Source organism: Amblyomma mixtum, chromosome 2 (genome assembly GCF_055824585.1).
Source record: "Amblyomma mixtum isolate Tamu chromosome 2, ASM5582458v1, whole genome shotgun sequence".
NCBI classification, from domain to species: Eukaryota; Metazoa; Arthropoda; class Arachnida; order Ixodida; family Ixodidae; genus Amblyomma; species Amblyomma mixtum.
In genome coordinates, this window is record NC_143013.1 from 255,976,877 (window position 1) to 255,994,068 (window position 17,192).

The window sequence follows — 17,192 nt, forward strand, 5'->3', positions numbered from 1 at the left end:
CCGGTTTCAAAACAAAATCCCTCTACGACATCTCCCAGCAAACCAAAAACCTCTCAGAGACGTCTAGCTAGATGTCTCAGAGAGGTTTTTGGTTTGCTGGGTCTGTGATGTTGGCACCCGAATCAGAATTGGCATGCACTTAGTACGCTTTTACCTGTGCCGTTGGCAAGTATGCCTTTTGAAAGTAGCTGAATCAACGACACCGAGAAACTGGTCACTTTTTCAGGGTCTCGACCTATGCCACATGGGGATTACACCCATGCACATCTTACATGCATTTGCTTCCATGTCTGTAACTGCACTGCTTGTGCTGCATTTACATAGTGATGATTCTTTTATTGTACCGCAGAGGCAGCCTAGTGGTCTGAGCACCCGCCTCGCATGCAGGAGATGTGGGGTTCCATCCCCATTGCCGCCGGGTGCCCACCGGTGATACAATGGGTTCAAGCATCCCCTGGCCCAGTGCTCGGCTTAATCAGGGTGAAATTCTTGGGAATTGGTCTTTGACCCCACCTTGAGCAAATGAAAAATACCTTGCGCCATGGCGCTCTTTGGCCGCAGATGCCCTTGCACCATAAAAATTCACTATCATCATCATCTTTTATTGTGTATGATAATTCAGCATCAAAATGACATGTTCATTGTGCCCAAAGGCCCTAGATTTTTGTGCTTTAATGAATTTGAAAGGTAGAGATGTGGAAAATGTCAGTGTGTGTAGTGGTGAAGAAATCATGACTATGGTTTTGTCAGCGCTCGTGTGTGTCGTGTCTCCCTTCTTGTCCGTGTCTTAGTGCGCGCTGTTCCGGTGAAGCAGCGCTCGTGTGTGTCGTGTCTCCCTTCTTGTCCGTGTCTTAGTGCGCGCTGTTCCGGTGAAGCAGCGCTCGTGTGTGTCGTGTCTCCCTTCTTGTCCGTGTCTTAGTGCGCGCTGTTCCGGTGAAGCAGCGCTCGTGTGTGTCGTGTCTCCCTTCTTGTCCGTGTCTTAGTGCGCGCTGTTCCGGTGAAAATGAGTTACCAACTTGCCCAAGCATCTGTTTTATGGTTTTGTGTTTTGAAGCCGTGGTCCTTGCTGACTTTTCCATCACTACACATCTCCCAGTACTATTGCCAGGTACCTTTCATTTTAGTTTACTGCTAGTTACATGCTTTGTTGCAGTTTTTTTCACTCCTCTGCTCTGTGCTGTGGTCTTACCATTTGTAATGATATCCATTCACCACATGTGCAAGGTCCTGGCAGTGTTTTGTTCCGATTTTCGTGCAATCCTCCTGGTGCCCCTGAGCTACTGACTGCTGTCAGCTGCTGGGGAACCGGGCTACATGGAGTTGGAAAATAAACAGTTCTGATTTTGAGATACTTTGTAGACTCCTCAGTGATCAGCCACTGCAGTGGTGTGCTAGCTGTGAGCAGCTACAGACAAAGGCTGCTTTGTGTTCCTTAAAGCTGTTGTGAAAGGCATTACTTACTTGTAAAAATGTGAAAAGTTAACATGGGCGCTGCTGTTAAATACGGTTTGGTTTATGGGGTTTAACGTCCCAAAGCGACTGAGGCTATGAGAGACGCCGCTGTTAAATACATTACCAAAGGCGCATTGCTGTGCAACTTGCGACTGAAACTAGTGCATACTTCCAGAAATGTGTTAAAAGTGACTGCAGTACAATGCTGCTTATACAGCACTGTTCGTTGTTAATGGTTACCATTATTTTTACTCGTCTGTGCATTGCACTTCAGCCTGCAGCTGTAAAGTGCAATGAATGGCTGCACTGAGTAACAGGAACTTTATGAAGAATGCAATTTTGCACTGCTGCAGTGCTGCGGGATCCTAATTTTGCAATACATGGCTGCATCATTCAGTAAGACATTTTTATTAAACCTGGTTGGATGGTCATACGGCCAAGACAGGACCTGGTGTAGTCCAGATACTAGCTTAATTTTGCCAATTATACCTTGTGGGAAGCCAGAAATGATGCATGATGCTGAAAATCAAATTTATGTTGACATGTATTTTTATGCTATGTACGACATGGAATGCACTTTACAACCTTTCATACCCGTTCGGGCGCGGCGAGCACGTATGGGGAGTTTACGCTTTTAAACGTTCCGAGAAAAATTCGCGCTTTTTTGAGAACAAATTCAAAACGTTGGCATATCATAATATCACTAAAAATCAGTATGATGCCCTGTGGCGCCACCTGTCGGTTTTGTAACAAAATGCGTTTGCACTCTGGCGCCATCTGTTTACTTTATAAGAAAACGCTTTTATAAACACCGTTTCCAAGATGGACGTCTCACTCTTTGGAGCGTAAGTGGCTGTCTGCATTATTTCTTAATTTATTCGAACTAGCTTCTTACCTGAGACGAGTATCGACAGTAGTTAATGCAAGATAAGGCGCCCTGCACGCCTGTGAACGCATTTCTTTTTGCGGCTGGAAAGATAAGTACGTTTTGGTCGGAACAGCGATCGCGCCTCGCTGTTGCCTTTTTTTTTGCAGCAGCAGCAGCAGACAGTTTCTTTTTTCGCAGTGAAAACGTTAGATTACCTTTTCACTACGTCCAGAGCAAGAATGACAGGAGGAGGATAGCGATGCAGTTTACTAGGGCAGCGCCAGCTTCTGCCGAAAATAGCTGGCGGATCTGTCTGCATGGAGACTCCTGACGTTGAATCGGAATTTGACTACCACTTTTCTTTCACAGCATAGCATGGTCTCCTGACATGCTTGTAGCTGTTTTCTTTCTCAGTAAATCATGGTAAGGCGAGTGCGTCTGTGGCCAATGCTCGTCACATGCCACGGTCCCAGTGCCGTAGGCGACTTCGATGGGGCATAAGTTACACCCAAGTGGAAAGAAAAGTACGTGTATGTGCCCACGAAAGTTTTCGGAATGCCGAAATCACAAAAAAGCCTGAATTTTCGCTCTACGTAGAGGCCCAGCCTGGCATTAAGAAGTGCATCGTGTTGTTCGCGAAGGAAAACACGTAGTTCATCCGTCAGTTCGTGGATGCATGCTGAAACTGTTCAGAAAATAAATTTTGTTGTAATTTGCGTGTCCCGAAAACTTGTATCGGCACTTGTACTTTGCTCCCTGTGACATTGATTGCCACTGTGAGCTGGAAGGAGGGTCCTGCGTCGACGACTTGTGCACTTTTGTCGCATTACTTTCAGGGAGCAGAGCTTGCGCTTTTGAAAAGCGCAAAGATTGCGCTACGAAGTGTTTTTTCCTATTGTTGGTTTTTGTTTTGTTTCTTTAATATCTGTGCACGGAAATGTGTAAAGTGCTGCCAGAATCCCTGCCATACCTGTTTAAGCATGAGTTGTTTCTTCAAAATTGGAGCTTTTCGATGTACAGATTCAAATGCAGAAAGGGGCCCAAAGAACAGGAACTAGTTCCTCAAAAGTCAAACCTTTGCTGGCAGACACCAGTGCTTGCTGCTTGTGCATTTGGAACGAAGCATTAATAACTGAATAATACAGCTGACAAAGTGCATTGCTTGATAGCAATCTTCGAAAGGAAAGCCAAAAAAGCCAAAGGAAAACAGTTATCGTTGTCTGCTCCAACTGTGATGGCCTTGCTGTTGAAATCATTGGAAGGAAGCAAGCATAAATAGTGTATGTCTCCACTGGGGACTTGGCAGATCTGTCGTAGTGCAGCACACAGGAACTGTGTCGAAGCGAACACGTCGGATGCCACATGTATGGCTACTTCATTTGGTGAAATTTTTTCCTTAGCAGAAAAAGGTTTGAGAGTTTGGCTGGTGGCACTATTTGTGGAAACCGCATGGTAGGTTGAGCAGTGAAAATAGAAACAAAAGTGAGAAAGGTAGGCTGTGGTAGCTACGCCGAGGCTTCCTACGTAAAGAAGCATTGCTATTATAGCGTTTGGTTTCAGTTCACATTAAACCCACCCTAGATGAACATAACAGTTGCTCTAGTTTCTTTCCAAGATAACGAGGTCATTGCAATGGCCTCAGCCCATGTGGGCACTGGAAATGTCTTTAAGGCCACGCAGATCCACATTGATATAGTTTGTTTTTTAATAGCCGATGTGTCACTTTGGGACATTAATTTCCAAAATTTTCAGTTTCTTCGAGTTCTAGGTGGCAGCATACTTGGTATGGTATGCTGCAGTACGGTGTATGAGTTCGGCATCCTGAATTGACGCACGGACTCTGACTGAGGTTTAGATTTTTCTGTGTGAAAAAAAAATACTAATAAATTTGTACTAAATTCAGTTTTAACCAAATCCGTGCCACAGCTAGCTGGCTATTGAGTAGGAGTCATACTCGGTGGAAGGAGAAAATGAAAATACTGAAAGCGGGGAGCGTGGTGAGACGGTTGTACCCTTGTACCTTTGAATTAGGTAGTGCAGTGGTGCTTTTTGCAGCATTGTCCCGCTGCCCCCAAGCAAACTGGTGGGTTTCATCATATCGCCATATGTCGTCTGCTAGTGTAGCGCTGTTTGCCGAGTGTCATTGCCTGCTTAGGGCAGATACTTAGTTGAGCAGATTTTTGAACTGCATATGAGGACACTGACATGAAACTATGAATAAATGTCACCAAAGAGTGTCATGTTCTGGCTGCTGTTACAGTTCAGTGGCGGTTCCATATGGCTGCGATCAGCACACACACCATGCGGTGTCTCGCCCTTTCACTCAGCCCAGTGCAACAGCCCAACAGCAGCATCACAACCCAGTTTTTATAAGTTAATATTCCAGTTGCAAAGTTGGTTGATATGCATACTGAAAAAATTGCGCAGAAAAAACGAGGACAAAGCAAAGACTAGCGCTATCCTATGATAGCGCTCGTCCTTGTCGTGTCTTTGCTTTGTCCTCGTTGTTTCTGCGCAATTTTTTCAGTATGAATCACAGTTACTTTCCTAAAAAGGGAGTAATTACTCATCCGCATCCGCCCAAGTGCAGGCATACGGCTACAGAGGAAAGCTGTACAGCTTCCTCAGAAACTTTGTAGGTAAAGAAAAATTCATCCTGGTCCGGGGTTCGAACCCGGGGCCCCTGCTTCATCAGAGCAGTTACTCTATTAACCGAGCTAACCAAGACGAGAGCAAATTGATCAATAACTCGTGTTGGTGAAATGTTTAGGGGTCATCGCTGGTCAAGTGTTTGATCAACAATGTTCCCATTTCAAGTTATTGATCAATTCGCTCTTGCGCTACCATATGCTAACTTCGACATAAAGGGTAGTGCACAAGGGAGACGCACACAGAAGGAATCCAGACAGGACAAACGCTAGTGTCCTGTCTAGTGACGTTAGTGACAGGATTCCTTCCGTGTGTGCTAGCCATTATGTCGAATTATAGCAACCAACTAGCCCAGTTAAGAGCCTTGGCATATGCTAACCTTCTCGGTTAGCTCAGTTGGTAGAGTGACTGCTCCAGTGAAGCGGTGGTCCCGGGTTTGAACCCCGGACCAGGATGAATTTTTCTTTTAACTACGAAGTTTCTGAGAAAGCTGTGTAGCCTTCCTTTGTAGCCGTATGCCTGCCCTTGGGTGGATGCAAATGAGTAACTCCTCCCTTATTACAAATCTACCCCACCTTGGGGGTTTCCCTGCACATTTGACCAACAGTTACTTTTCCTAATGCAGAAAGCATCTCTGCAAGGACAGGTGGAATAAGATGCATTGGACATTTAGCATCCAACACAATGTGTGCGCTTAGGTCAATGCCTAACTTAACTTGAATAATCAAATACTCATTTTGAGAACTTTGGGACAGACAAAGAAGTCACCATCGTCATTGGCATTCTTGCAAGCTTCTGTGACTCTCGTGTTGTAGTTGCTTCTTGTGTTCACTTAAAAAGATGATTTCCTGTCACAGCTGTCTTGGCCGCACTCTCTCGGATGTTCATGGAGGAGCAGGACGACGGTCAGGGATTGGCCCGTCCATACAGGCCAAATTTGCTTTATCATCAGTGTCATTCTATGCGTGTGCCAAGGTGTAATCTCAGGGTAAAACACATTGGTTTTGTGCTGCACACTTCACACTGGCCTGCTGGCTCAAATGAACATTGTAAATAGTTTGCAGAGATGCTGCCAAGTGTCAGTGCGAAAAAGGTTGTCTTGTTTCCTGCAGTCATTAGGGATTAGGCACCCAGCTGATTGAACAGGTTGCAAGCATTATTACAATTCCTCACCAGGAGGCGAGCCAAAAAACCTGAATCTTGCTTTCAACAGGACAGCTTGCTCATGAAGGTTGTGCAAGCTATCTGGATTTTGGGCTGGGCTAGAATTGTGTCTTTGTGCAGAGTTTTGTGGGCAAGCCGGACTTAAGGTGTGCTTTTCAAGTTCTGCAGGCAAACAAAGCCTCGAGGTTGTGCGCAGAGGCACGACAGTTTCTTTGCTCACGCAGCTTTGTGAGCAGGCTAAACTTTAGTTTCGGCAATATACAGGAATTCGGGCTTTGTGGTTTCTCAGCATGCAACAGCAAGGCGAAGTAATTTTGTCAAGGTGATATTTTGCTTAACCTGATGGTTTTTCCAGCTGTGTGCATACAAATATACTGGGTGTTTCAGCGAACACTTTCAAGAATTTTCAAAAATAGGCTTTTTGGGGTGAAAATATAGCTTTTTTGGCATAGTATTACTAGTGTTGGTGGTTTGGTTTGGTTTATGGAGTTTAACGTCCCAAAGCGACTCAGGCTATGAGCGATGCCGTAGTGAAGGGCTCCGTAAATTTCGACCACCTGGTGTTCTTTAACATGCACTGACATCGCACAGTACACGGGCCTGTAGAATTTCGCCTCCATCGAAATTCGACCGCCGCGGCTGGGATCAAACCCGCATCTTTCGGGGCAGCAGCCGAGCACCATAACCGCTGAGCCACCACGGCGGCTAGTGTTGATGGACGCCAGAAAACCTCTTAAATTTCTTAATTAGCAAGCTCATTAACTAATATTTAATAATTACTAGTAGAGTTAGACAGTTAGTTGCAGTTATTGAAGCCTGCTCTGTAATCGCCACACAAGTTTTAAGAATTTCGAAAATGCGATTACCCTCGCCGCTGTGGCTCGACAAAATTTGGCTGCATCGCGAAAAAACCTAATACATGTGCTTTCAAAAGCATGCAGGCAAAGCAACCCCTCTAGTGTACGTAACTAGTCGAAAAAAAAGCCAAATTTTGTCGAGCCACAGTGCCGAGGGTAATTGTTTTCTAAATTCTAAAAATATATGGCTATTACTAACGACCGACTACAAATCGCTAATTGCTACTAGGTACATAGCTCTACTAGTTAAGATGATTCACCCATTTTCTGATGTCCGTCAATACTGCCACAAAAGCCATAGTTTTCCCTCAAAAATAAAATTTTGAAAATGTTCACTGAAACACCCGGTACATGCAGCTAACATAAGTTTGTTGCAAAGAGGCACTTTTCACTACACCCTAGAGTGTGCCCTAGAGGCAGCACAGGCTGCGGGAGGGCTGGGCTTTGGCCACATGTACTTCGCCTGACCAAGTTTCACTGGAAGTCTGCTTGATCCCAAAACTGCACACAAGCTAAAAGAACCTGCATTGTGGAACTGTGGTTACATTGGACGCACGCCCTGCAGATATCCGATTCACTTCCACAACACACGGGCACTTTTGCACTGCAGCTCCATTGAAATTGCCTACGCTAGTGTTCACTTCCTTTTCGTTCCTTGTGAAAGCAAACAGCCAGCATCTCATTCTCCGAGTAATGTGTCGACTATGCCTTCATTGAAATAAAGTTTGTGACAAAGAATTTGTCGTCTTGTTCAAACATGATGAGGTGCCGAGCTCTATATCACGTAACTTCCTCTCTGCACCCACAAAAGCAATAACGACCTCGATACGAGACCAACATCAAACCCTCTAGTGTGTGCTCTGCATGGCCCCTTCTTTGGAAACATTCTGTGTTCAAGGTGCTCGCAAACAGTGCTGTGCATGTGAGGAATCTCATGTTGGAGCTCATTCATCAAAACACAAAATATCTGAAAATTCTTTATTCAGCAGCATGTGCACATGCTCAAATGAGCTACAGCAAAGTCGCGAGCAGCTTCCAGCAGACGAGCAAATGCCTACATTGATTTTAAAAAACCAACACGAGCATAAAGGTATTATGTTTTCTTTGAATGAATATTTTCAAATGCAGAGAACATAGCCACAAATTAAGCCCGCGGAAGTAAAATACGCATGGACTATATTTGGTTTTGAGAGACTCGACCTCGTCAATCTGCGATGGCCAATGAAAATACTATCATCTGTTAAGATACCCAAAGTAATTTTCACTACTGTTTTTGGACATTGTGTGAGTAGTAATCTGATAAAACTGGTACATATTTGTTGTTCAGAGAATATATCACTGAAGTAAATCCGAAGCAATTTGACAATGTTTCCTCATCTGCAGCTACAGTAGTGATGTGCCCGGCCGTCTGTTACAGCTGTACGTAGTCCAAACAGCAGCCCACACATTTTCCAAGATTACTCTGCATGCATATTACTCAGCCAACGGCACAGCGGAGCTGAAACACAATTGGCTGAAAGCCACTCCACACGCTTTTTACCATACCAACCATGTTGGCTGACTCCTCCTACTCTCCATGGTGACTTAAAAAAAAAAATGTGGGATCCAGGGCATTTGTTAGAATGTTCGCAGCATGTACACTGAGACAACAAGAAATCCTGTTTAGTGCACCTTCAAGGCATCGCATGCAAGAACCATAGTCCTAAACTGTCAGCTGGATGTGTCTGCGCTGAAATGTTTTTATATTAGTAGCTTCAGCCCAGTGCCATGGTAACAAGAGGCATGGCACACTGGCCATCACTGGTATTGTGCACAGCTGCACTCATAGAGCTAGTAACCAATTTTAAATATTTTCAAAACAAACATCAACGTTCTGACATAACTGGACCCTCAGCCATACTGCTGTGGTATGGCACGCAGGGTTTCATGCCCGAAAGTTGCACAGTGGCAACAAGGAACGCCCTAGTGGAGGGCTGTGGATTAATTTAGACTGAATGTACGTGTTCCTTGACATGCACTGACATCTCACAACACACAGGAGTTTTTACACCTTTATCGAACTGTGGCCAGGATTTGACTGCACCACCTTGCAGTCAGCAGCCAGAGCCATTACGGCGGGCCCTCTAACTGTATTTTAGTTAGCATCACTGACCGGTGCTGACCAGCAACCTTCTCAGAGTATGCATAAGGAATCAAGAGATAGGAACAAGAGAAAAAAAATTAAAAAACATGCAGAAGTTCACATTGTAGATCATGGCATGTCTGCAAAACTGATATCAAAGGAAGGAGCATGCTGGATGGGGAAAGAAAAAACGCTGCTCCCCAAGCGGTGCACATGCCATCACAAGGCAGTTCAGGATCATGCACAATTTTAAAAAGTAAATATGCGCTAGAACACTAGCATAAACATGAGCAAAGAATTCTAGTGCTAAAATGCAGGCAGTTTGCAGGTTTCCTCAAGAGCAACGGTGCAATATCCAAGCGTTGTGATAAAACTGCGGGCAGGCAAAATGTAGATTAGTGCACTGCACGGGCTCGGGCCGGCCCGAAAGCCCGGGCCCGGCCCGGCCGGGACACGATCTCTTTTGCCGGGCCTGGGCCGGGCCCGGGCCTGAAGTTGCGGGCCTGGGCCGGGCTCGGGCTTAAAGTTGCGGACGCGAGTGGGCCTTGGGTCCGTACAGAAACAGCTGGTGTCCGACTATTCATTCACTATTGCAGAGTCAAGTACACAACTGCGACATTGGAGCAGCGACACGAATGAGCTATGGGTTATAGTACGCGCTGAGAAAAAAACTAAACTTTATTCATTGACTTATTTATTTCCTTATTTCTACGCCGTGGTGGCTTAGTGGTCAAGGCGCTTGATTACTGAGCCGGGGAACCAGGGTTTGCTTCAATCCTCGGCGGCCGCATTTCTGTTTAGGCAGCAAGCATGACAGCCATGTACTTTGTAGTATCATTTCTCGTTGAGGAAACCCAGGTGGTCGAAATGGTCCGGAGCCCTTTGCTTCGGTATCTCTCACAGCCTGACTCCCCTTGGGCCCTTAAGCCCCAAAAACATAGCCTTAATTTTATAGCTATATTTTTCTCATGTGAGAAAATTCACAAACTAAAGCGCGTTTGGTTTTCTTTTTGATGAGCTGACCGGAACGTCTCGTAAATGAAATAGCCACGAAAGCTCGCGAGAGTTTGTAAATCTCATCGAATAAGCACATCTATCTCTCCTCGCTTCTTCAGCCTGGTTGTGATGGCAAGGGTTTTGCCCTGTAAATTATCACGTCGTTCGCACGTTATCTTCTGCTCCACCAGTAAGAGTAAAAATCAACCGGTCTTAATTGGCCATTGACCATTCGTCATCCCAAAGTTTAAGACGCTTATAGTCTTCCAAACACACACCATGAAATACTCAGGTCATTTAACTTTTCGTTTCTGCTGAAAGGCGACCAGTTCGGCTATGATTTCAACCTGTGAGATCGCGTTCACTAAAAAAATGTCATCCCACTGCTTGCTAGGTAGCTTTAATGTTTATTCTTCCAGGCGGAAAAATATAACTGATTAAAATCATGGGGGAATGCAAAGTCTATTACGCGCGTATGCAGCCCTTTTTATTTCGCTTTCGGAACTTCCGAGTTTATCTTTGCGCACCTACACGAGATCACTGTCCAAAAGAGGGCCTGGTGAGCACTACTCTTAATCACTTCCTTCTGGGTTAAAAAGAACCAACTTTCTGCAAGCCAAACTGTGGTTTCAGAACCTTTGACGGCCAGTTCCTTATCGGTCTAGTAGCAGTCTACTTGCTCAGAGTGAGCGGTGTACCTCAAGCGTTACTGTGAAACGGGCTGGGCCGGGCCCAGGCTGGGTCTCACTCCGGGATTCACGGGCCGGGTCGGGCTCGCTAGAGCGATAATTTAGCGGGCCTGGGCCGGGCCCGGGCTTGAAGCCGCGGGCCTGGGCCGGGCTCGGGCTTCAGGTCTCGGGCCCCAGATTGAGGCCCGTGCAGTGCTCTAATGTAGATGGACCAGAAACGCAATGATGTTCACGCTGAAACCTGTAAACAGAGAATATAATACGTGAGAATGCATACCGAAACAAACTCTGCCAAGGATACATGCCTCAGAATGCATGTGCCCCATTTAAGGTTTTGGCATGCCAACATTTCAAGATGTGGTTTGCTTCAGGCAACCACACAAACTGCACTAAGAAAGGCAAACCACAGATGCATACAAAAAAAAAAATTGCAGGAACACCCGATTACCACGTGTGTTAGCAATTGAATAGCGTTAGATGCCGCTGGTGCCTTTACCACAAGTGACCTTGCTTCCCTCTAGCCAAGTGGCGAATCTTACGACTGACATTTTTTTTTTCCCCAGTCAGGCTTTTAATACTCTTGCATTAAAAAATAAAACCTCAGAAACAACGAATAAAGAAATGCTGCATAAACTCTACTATAGTAAAGTCTGCATTTTTATTTCGCAATTTTGGCAAGGTGCAGCCCTTACACGAAAGCGACACTTATTGTTCAATCTCCCAACCATATTACGGGAAAACTACTTTACTGTACTATAGACCTTTTTCAGGTGCACGTGGCCATCTTTCGACAGCAGCGCCGTCTTGCGTCTGGCCGATTTCTTCGCCATGTTGGCTTGGGTGGCCGCCGCTGCAATACACGCAGCGAGTACTCGCCGCGCTGTTCAGCCTTATCCCAGTGTTGATTTTTGCACGATTTTTGACCTGCAAAGTATTGCACTGTATGCACTGAGCAACTGTGAACAAAATGGCCCATGCTTCGGCGAGCGGCGACGCGGATGTTTCCCTGCAAGTTGTGCTGAAAATAGACATTAGAGGCGCACTTCTACGCAAGTGTGCGCAATTCATTTAACGGCTTTCTGGTATCAATAATCGAGACATTTATTAATGTGAGCATGAAACTTGCTGAGCGCTTCTATGTAGTAGTTATAATTATAAAAGAAAAACCGCTCCGTTCCGAGCTAACAGCAGTGTTGCTGTCAAGCACTCAAGCGGTCTGCTCTGCATTGCGCCGGTGACACGAACAGGTTGCAACTGCGTTCGACCGCGTCTTTCACTACATTTTCCCTCCGCACTGTCCTAAAAAACAGTACTTTCTGCAGTGCTACATGGAGAAGGCACCGCTGGAGTGCATAAGCGCAGAGTTCTGTTGCAGCTTTTGGCTTTGCATAAATTTCTTGATTACTTCGTACTAACGGTAAAATAACTGGTGAAGTGTGCAGCTGTAGGGTGGTCCACTCTTAGCGTGAACATGCGAGTGTGTGGCAGCGCTCTTCGGAGTGCCAGTGCATCCGACGGCGTCGCGCGTCGAAGCAAAGTGTTGGAGGAACAGAGGAAATTGGATTTGGAGCTTCGCGCCGTGTGATATTTCGCTAAACTCGGAAAAAGATGTAGTAGAGAGGCATCTGGCCTTCAAACGTGATGTAATTTATACACTCGAAGCTGGTGCACCTGCTGTGACAGTTTCTGAGGGGCACATCTGCTTGGTCCGTCTCGGGTGCGGCTGCTGATTAATGCCGATAAAGCGAGAAAGCGCGTGCGTGTGTTCGGGTGGGCACTGCGTGCCTGCTGATTACATGTCCCTAAAAGGCACATTTTTTTTTTAAACAATCGGCACTTTGCATTATGGCATCAGTTGAAAATAGTATTTGGTCGATGATGTGTCACGATGCAAGGTAGACACGTCAAAGCTGCGGCCTTCAGTTTTTTAAGTCCTGCTGGTTTATCGGATATTTACTGCAAGCAAACAGCTGTGGCATTTGTGCAATGCATCATGGCTTTCAAGTACTGTCAGGTAGCTATGTTTACAGTGCCGTTAATAATCAGTCACCAGTGTCGGCAGTTATAACAGAAATGTTTCACATAACCCGCAATTGCTGCTGCATCGTTTACCCAAATTATTGCTTATGTTTTGATTTTGCAAGGGTCATAGACGACACATACCGTAGCGACATCAGCAGTAGGTGCTCGCGTGTAAGGTATGTGTAGCTGAAACAGCCCGCAACTGCACTGCCGCTGAGGCTCTCTGTGTTCTTCACACTGCTCCGATTCAAGCTGCCTTCGCTTCCTGTAGTTGTTCGAACAGCAGACGACTGTGCAGTGGTTTCCCGAAGACCTAGTTTCAGCTTTAATCGCACATACACCCAAATCGAGCTACTACAGCTAAGCAACCGCATACAGTAAACACGGAGAACAGCAGAGAACGCACGGACACCACCTTTCCGAACCAGTGAGAGAGGAGGAAAGCAATATGGCGGTGTTCGGCGCATTGGGAGCGAGGCTAAAACTGAAAAAGGTCTATACAGCCTGATGCTATATCTGCTGTCCAGTCGCAGGCACCTTTATGCTTCGTCGATACTGCTGTCACGGATGCTTGGGCCCAAATCCTTGCTACCATAGTAGATGAAGTCATTTCTGTTGTATTCATTGCATTTCAAATTCCTGTAATTTTAAAACAATGTCTGGAGACGCCACACACTAAGAATTTAAAATCTACAAGCAGACAACTTAGCTGTCCAGTCGGCATCATTTCATGGTCGGCCGTTTCCATTGGCTCTGAGCACATGCATGCTTGAAGATGACAACAATGATAGCAGCAGACAGCTGTCATTACTGGTAGCTCCTTGGGTAGCGTGCCACACAAGGAAGGCTACACATGCGTGAAGTGCAGTTGCTTTTTGCAAATCCCCCCCCGTAATTAGTGGCTCCCAAGCCGGGCATAGTGGCCCATAGACGAGTGCAGGGCCCTTAGTCAAGTGTATATGGTACATGCATAGAACAAGCAAGTGGTATGTTATAACATTCAGTCATATTCTTCTGAAACTTAAAGCACAGGAGGCACCTTACCACAAAAATATTTGCACACACGCATGCACACAAAAAAAGAACAAGGATGCAACAAATGCACGCCTGAAATTTCAATGAGCGTGATGTTCAGTGGGCACTGAAATCTCTGTAAGCAGCCCATAGCAGCAGTAACCCAATCTACTACGCCGTTTAAAGGAATGCCAAGGTATGCTTCTACACTTCACCATTTCACCGTTTTTAATATTTTGTTTACTGACACTTAGCATACCAAACACACTTCTTGCAGGCAAGGCACTATTAGTCTGATTTATTATTTCATTTTGCCAGCTGTAACAAATGTACACACAATGTTATATTTTTGTCACATTCATTTCTGTGTTACACCTGCTCACATACTTCAGTTAGAAAACTAAGGATGACAGCTGCAGCAGAAACGCACGACATGGAAGAAAAGCTGCTGTATATTCTACTTGGTTGATGCGATGGTCATCGAAACCTTTTCGTCAACCCTATATATGACCTGGATCGCACTACAACCTCAATCTGTCTGCCTGTCTGAAAAATGACTAATGTGACAGAAGAAATGAAAAATGCACCCGGCAAGATATTTCTTACTCAGAATGTTCATTCCTTATGTGTCAATTGTCAGCTAGCTACTGGACTGCACATGTGCATGCTATAGCTACATAATGAATACTTCATGGCTTTTTTTTTTTTGTGCATTGAAGGGCGCAGACCAGGAAATAGTTTCTTTTTATCACATTTAAGCACTGAACAGATTCCTGTTCAAAACAGTCAAGGGGACAGTAGATGAGCAGTTCAAAGGTGGGAAGCACAAGCGTGCATGCATCCTGTACCTATTTGTCACACACAATGCAGTGTACTGTTTCCATAATTCGTTTCGTTTGTTACCGCTTATTCCACTTTGCTCTAGTAAACACATAACTAGCAATCAGTAAACGAGTACTAAGTGCTTAACATGCACGCTACTGTTTGACAGGTGCGTGGGGTCACAGGTATAGTCGGCAATTCAAGATAATGAGAGGTTGAGTGAGAAGTAAGAATGCAAACATGCCACGCGGCTGAAGTGGGGCATTGTCATATGCGTTCAAAGCCAGCATGCGGGATTTCACAACATCCTGCAAGCATGGGGAAAAAGGCACAAAGGACTGGATGCAATTAACACAATACGCGCCGCAAAAGAGGACAAAAATCTTTCATGCACAGCTAATTATGCTGAACAACTGCAGACTGGGCGAGCTGGTATTTATAATTTCCCAACAGCGCTTCAGGGCGGAGGGAGAACGAGAGGGGACACAGACTGCGCTGACATGCGTCGTGTAGCGCTCACCTTCAGTCGTGCTGAACTGGTGCGTGCTGTACGTCGGCACAAAACCGTGCAGGCACTGGTAGTCCTGCATCAAATGGGACCGATTAGTAAAAGTTGCATTTCCACAAACGTCACACGAAAACGGCGTTGCAGCATTTTTCACAAAGGGTCCACACACGTTAGGATGCTTTCCTTTCAAATGAAAATTCTTAGCAGTATTAGAAGCATACCGCATTGGACAGAGCGGACAATTATGCGTACCTGTATGTGGTGAAGCTGTTCCATGACGCTCGTGGTCGCACAGATAAGCGGAGCACGTGAGCACCGTGAATGCGAAATGCAGCCGCCGTCCACCCATGGTCCACCGTTCTGCCGCGGCCGCCCCGGCCCCCGCGCCACCGACACATGGGGACGATCCGAACTAGGGAAGTCTAGGGATTCAGCTCGGCTGAAGTGCAAAAATCCAAGCAACACTGTGCTCTCTGGGGGTTACTCGAGGTTATTGCGGGCGGTTGTTAGCCGCTACCGAATACGCCCTCCGGGTGGCACGTGCTCCTTCGCAACGACCATGGAGGGAAAAAAAACTGAGGAGGGAGCGTGACGTCACACGGCCAGCGTTCGCAAGCCGAGTGTTTACGAAGCCGTTTTTTTCCCTCAGTTTTTCGCTCTCCCAGTCAGTCCTGTATGTTTTAGTTCTGGCATGTTTTAGTGCACGCGTATGCGAGGCGTGTGGCGCGGAGCGTCAACAGCAAGGAGGTTGATCTACAGTCTGTCTGCCGCGCTAATCCGCGCATGCGTGCGCGCAGTGGGGCTAGATTTTACCGCGCGCTATCACGTGGCGTGATCACGGGGGGACAAACTCTCTTTCTTTTACTATATCTTTACTTGTTAAGGCTAGGCTTCAAGGTTGTCGCCGGACGCTCCCTCCTCAGTTTTTTTTTCCTCCATGGCAACGACCGACTAGGAGCGGCGAGTTAAAGGGTAGAGGGCGCTCTGAATTGCTTGCGCTGCAGTGGCGACGGGAATGGCATTTTCGGAAATGTAGAAACTGGTATGGATATTACTTAACGCAGGCTAAAAGCCTCTCAATAACTGAGGGGCCCTAACAGTAATAGATAAAAGATAACTATCCAGTATAAGTTAAAGAGCCAGATGTTTGCGCGTCCTAGCTCTACCCTGAAGCAGTATACACTGCTGGTAATGTTATGCGCAAAAATGCGCCATTCTTACTCTAAAAACATTTAAAAAAAAAACTTGCTAGTAGTCTTAGGTGAAACACCCTGTATATCATGTTTTGCTCCAAAGAGGACCTTTTTCAGTACGCTTACTTTTTTAGAAACCGAACTGCATATCACTTATTACTCCACATTTGGTGCATATATAATTTTACTGAGTTTACATTTATGGCGCCCACAAATACCTTAGGTAAAACAGGCAGACTACAATTCGGCCTTTCTTCATCAACGTCGCCTACAGCACCCCCCGTGTCAATAGGATAGATGGGCGCTATCTTGTGATAGCCAGAAAGTGTTCCAGTTTCATACTGTAATGATTATTTCAACTTTGATGAGGGATATTACTGACATATGTTTAATATTGCTTTCGTTTCATCTAATCTGACTGCAACATTTTTAATCTTATTAACCAGCTCTTTAAATCCGTCAGAATTTACCGGTGCGAAACAACGGAGTTCGCTAACGTCACATGATTATCAACTAAGTTTCGTTCCCACTCATAATTTTGCTTACCACATACGCCGCTAATAGAAAAACAGGTATTTAGGACAGGGACTGCTTTTGAGTCTGGAATATAACCATACTTGTGAGTACGACTATATTTAAACATTAACTTCCTTCACTGTGTCCTCTTACCAAACTCTTCCCGGCGAATAAGATGTCTTACAATCAATCCTGTAAGGTTTTTTTCTTTTTCAGTCCATATTTTCCTCGAATCCTTACCAATTTTGGCAGTTCATAATATTCTGTGTCTGCCTTTTAATTTCGCAATTAAGAAGATATATATAGCTCTAGATACACTG

The 17,192-nt window shown here is 45.5% G+C and overlaps 1 protein-coding gene across 2 annotated transcripts; it reads right to left on the reverse strand.

Moving 5' to 3' along the window:
* Window positions 1-7,954: 7,954 nt before the first annotated feature.
* LOC149363615 (uncharacterized) lies at window positions 7,955-15,676 on the reverse strand. Of its 2 annotated transcripts, XM_089573598.1 has the most exons (4): window positions 15,416-15,676; window positions 15,176-15,239; window positions 11,559-11,721; window positions 7,955-11,038 (listed from the first exon to the last, which is right to left on the reverse strand). In XM_089573598.1, the coding sequence occupies exons 1-4, from the start codon at window positions 15,559-15,561 to the stop codon at window positions 10,995-10,997; spliced, it is 417 nt and encodes a 138-aa protein (XP_089429724.1). In that variant the 5' UTR covers window positions 15,562-15,676; the 3' UTR covers window positions 7,955-10,994. The 2 variants fall into 2 exon arrangements, with proteins under 2 accessions (XP_089429724.1, XP_089429725.1); XM_089573599.1 differs by lacking the exon at window positions 11,559-11,721 and having other exon boundaries at window positions 15,416-15,673.
* Window positions 15,677-17,192: the final 1,516 nt, after the last annotated feature.

Coding starts and splice junctions, on each gene's coding strand:
- LOC149363615 (XM_089573598.1), bottom strand. CDS start 15,561: ATGTGTCGGTGGCGCGGGGGCCGGGGCGGCCGCGGCAGAACGGTGGAC. Junction 15,240..15,415: donor AACAGCTTCACCACATACAG/GTACGCATAATT, acceptor CATTTGATGCAG/GACTACCAGTGCCTGCACGG. Junction 11,722..15,175: donor CCAGTTCAGCACGACTGAAG/GTGAGCGCTACA, acceptor AATACTTTGCAG/GTCAAAAATCGTGCAAAAAT.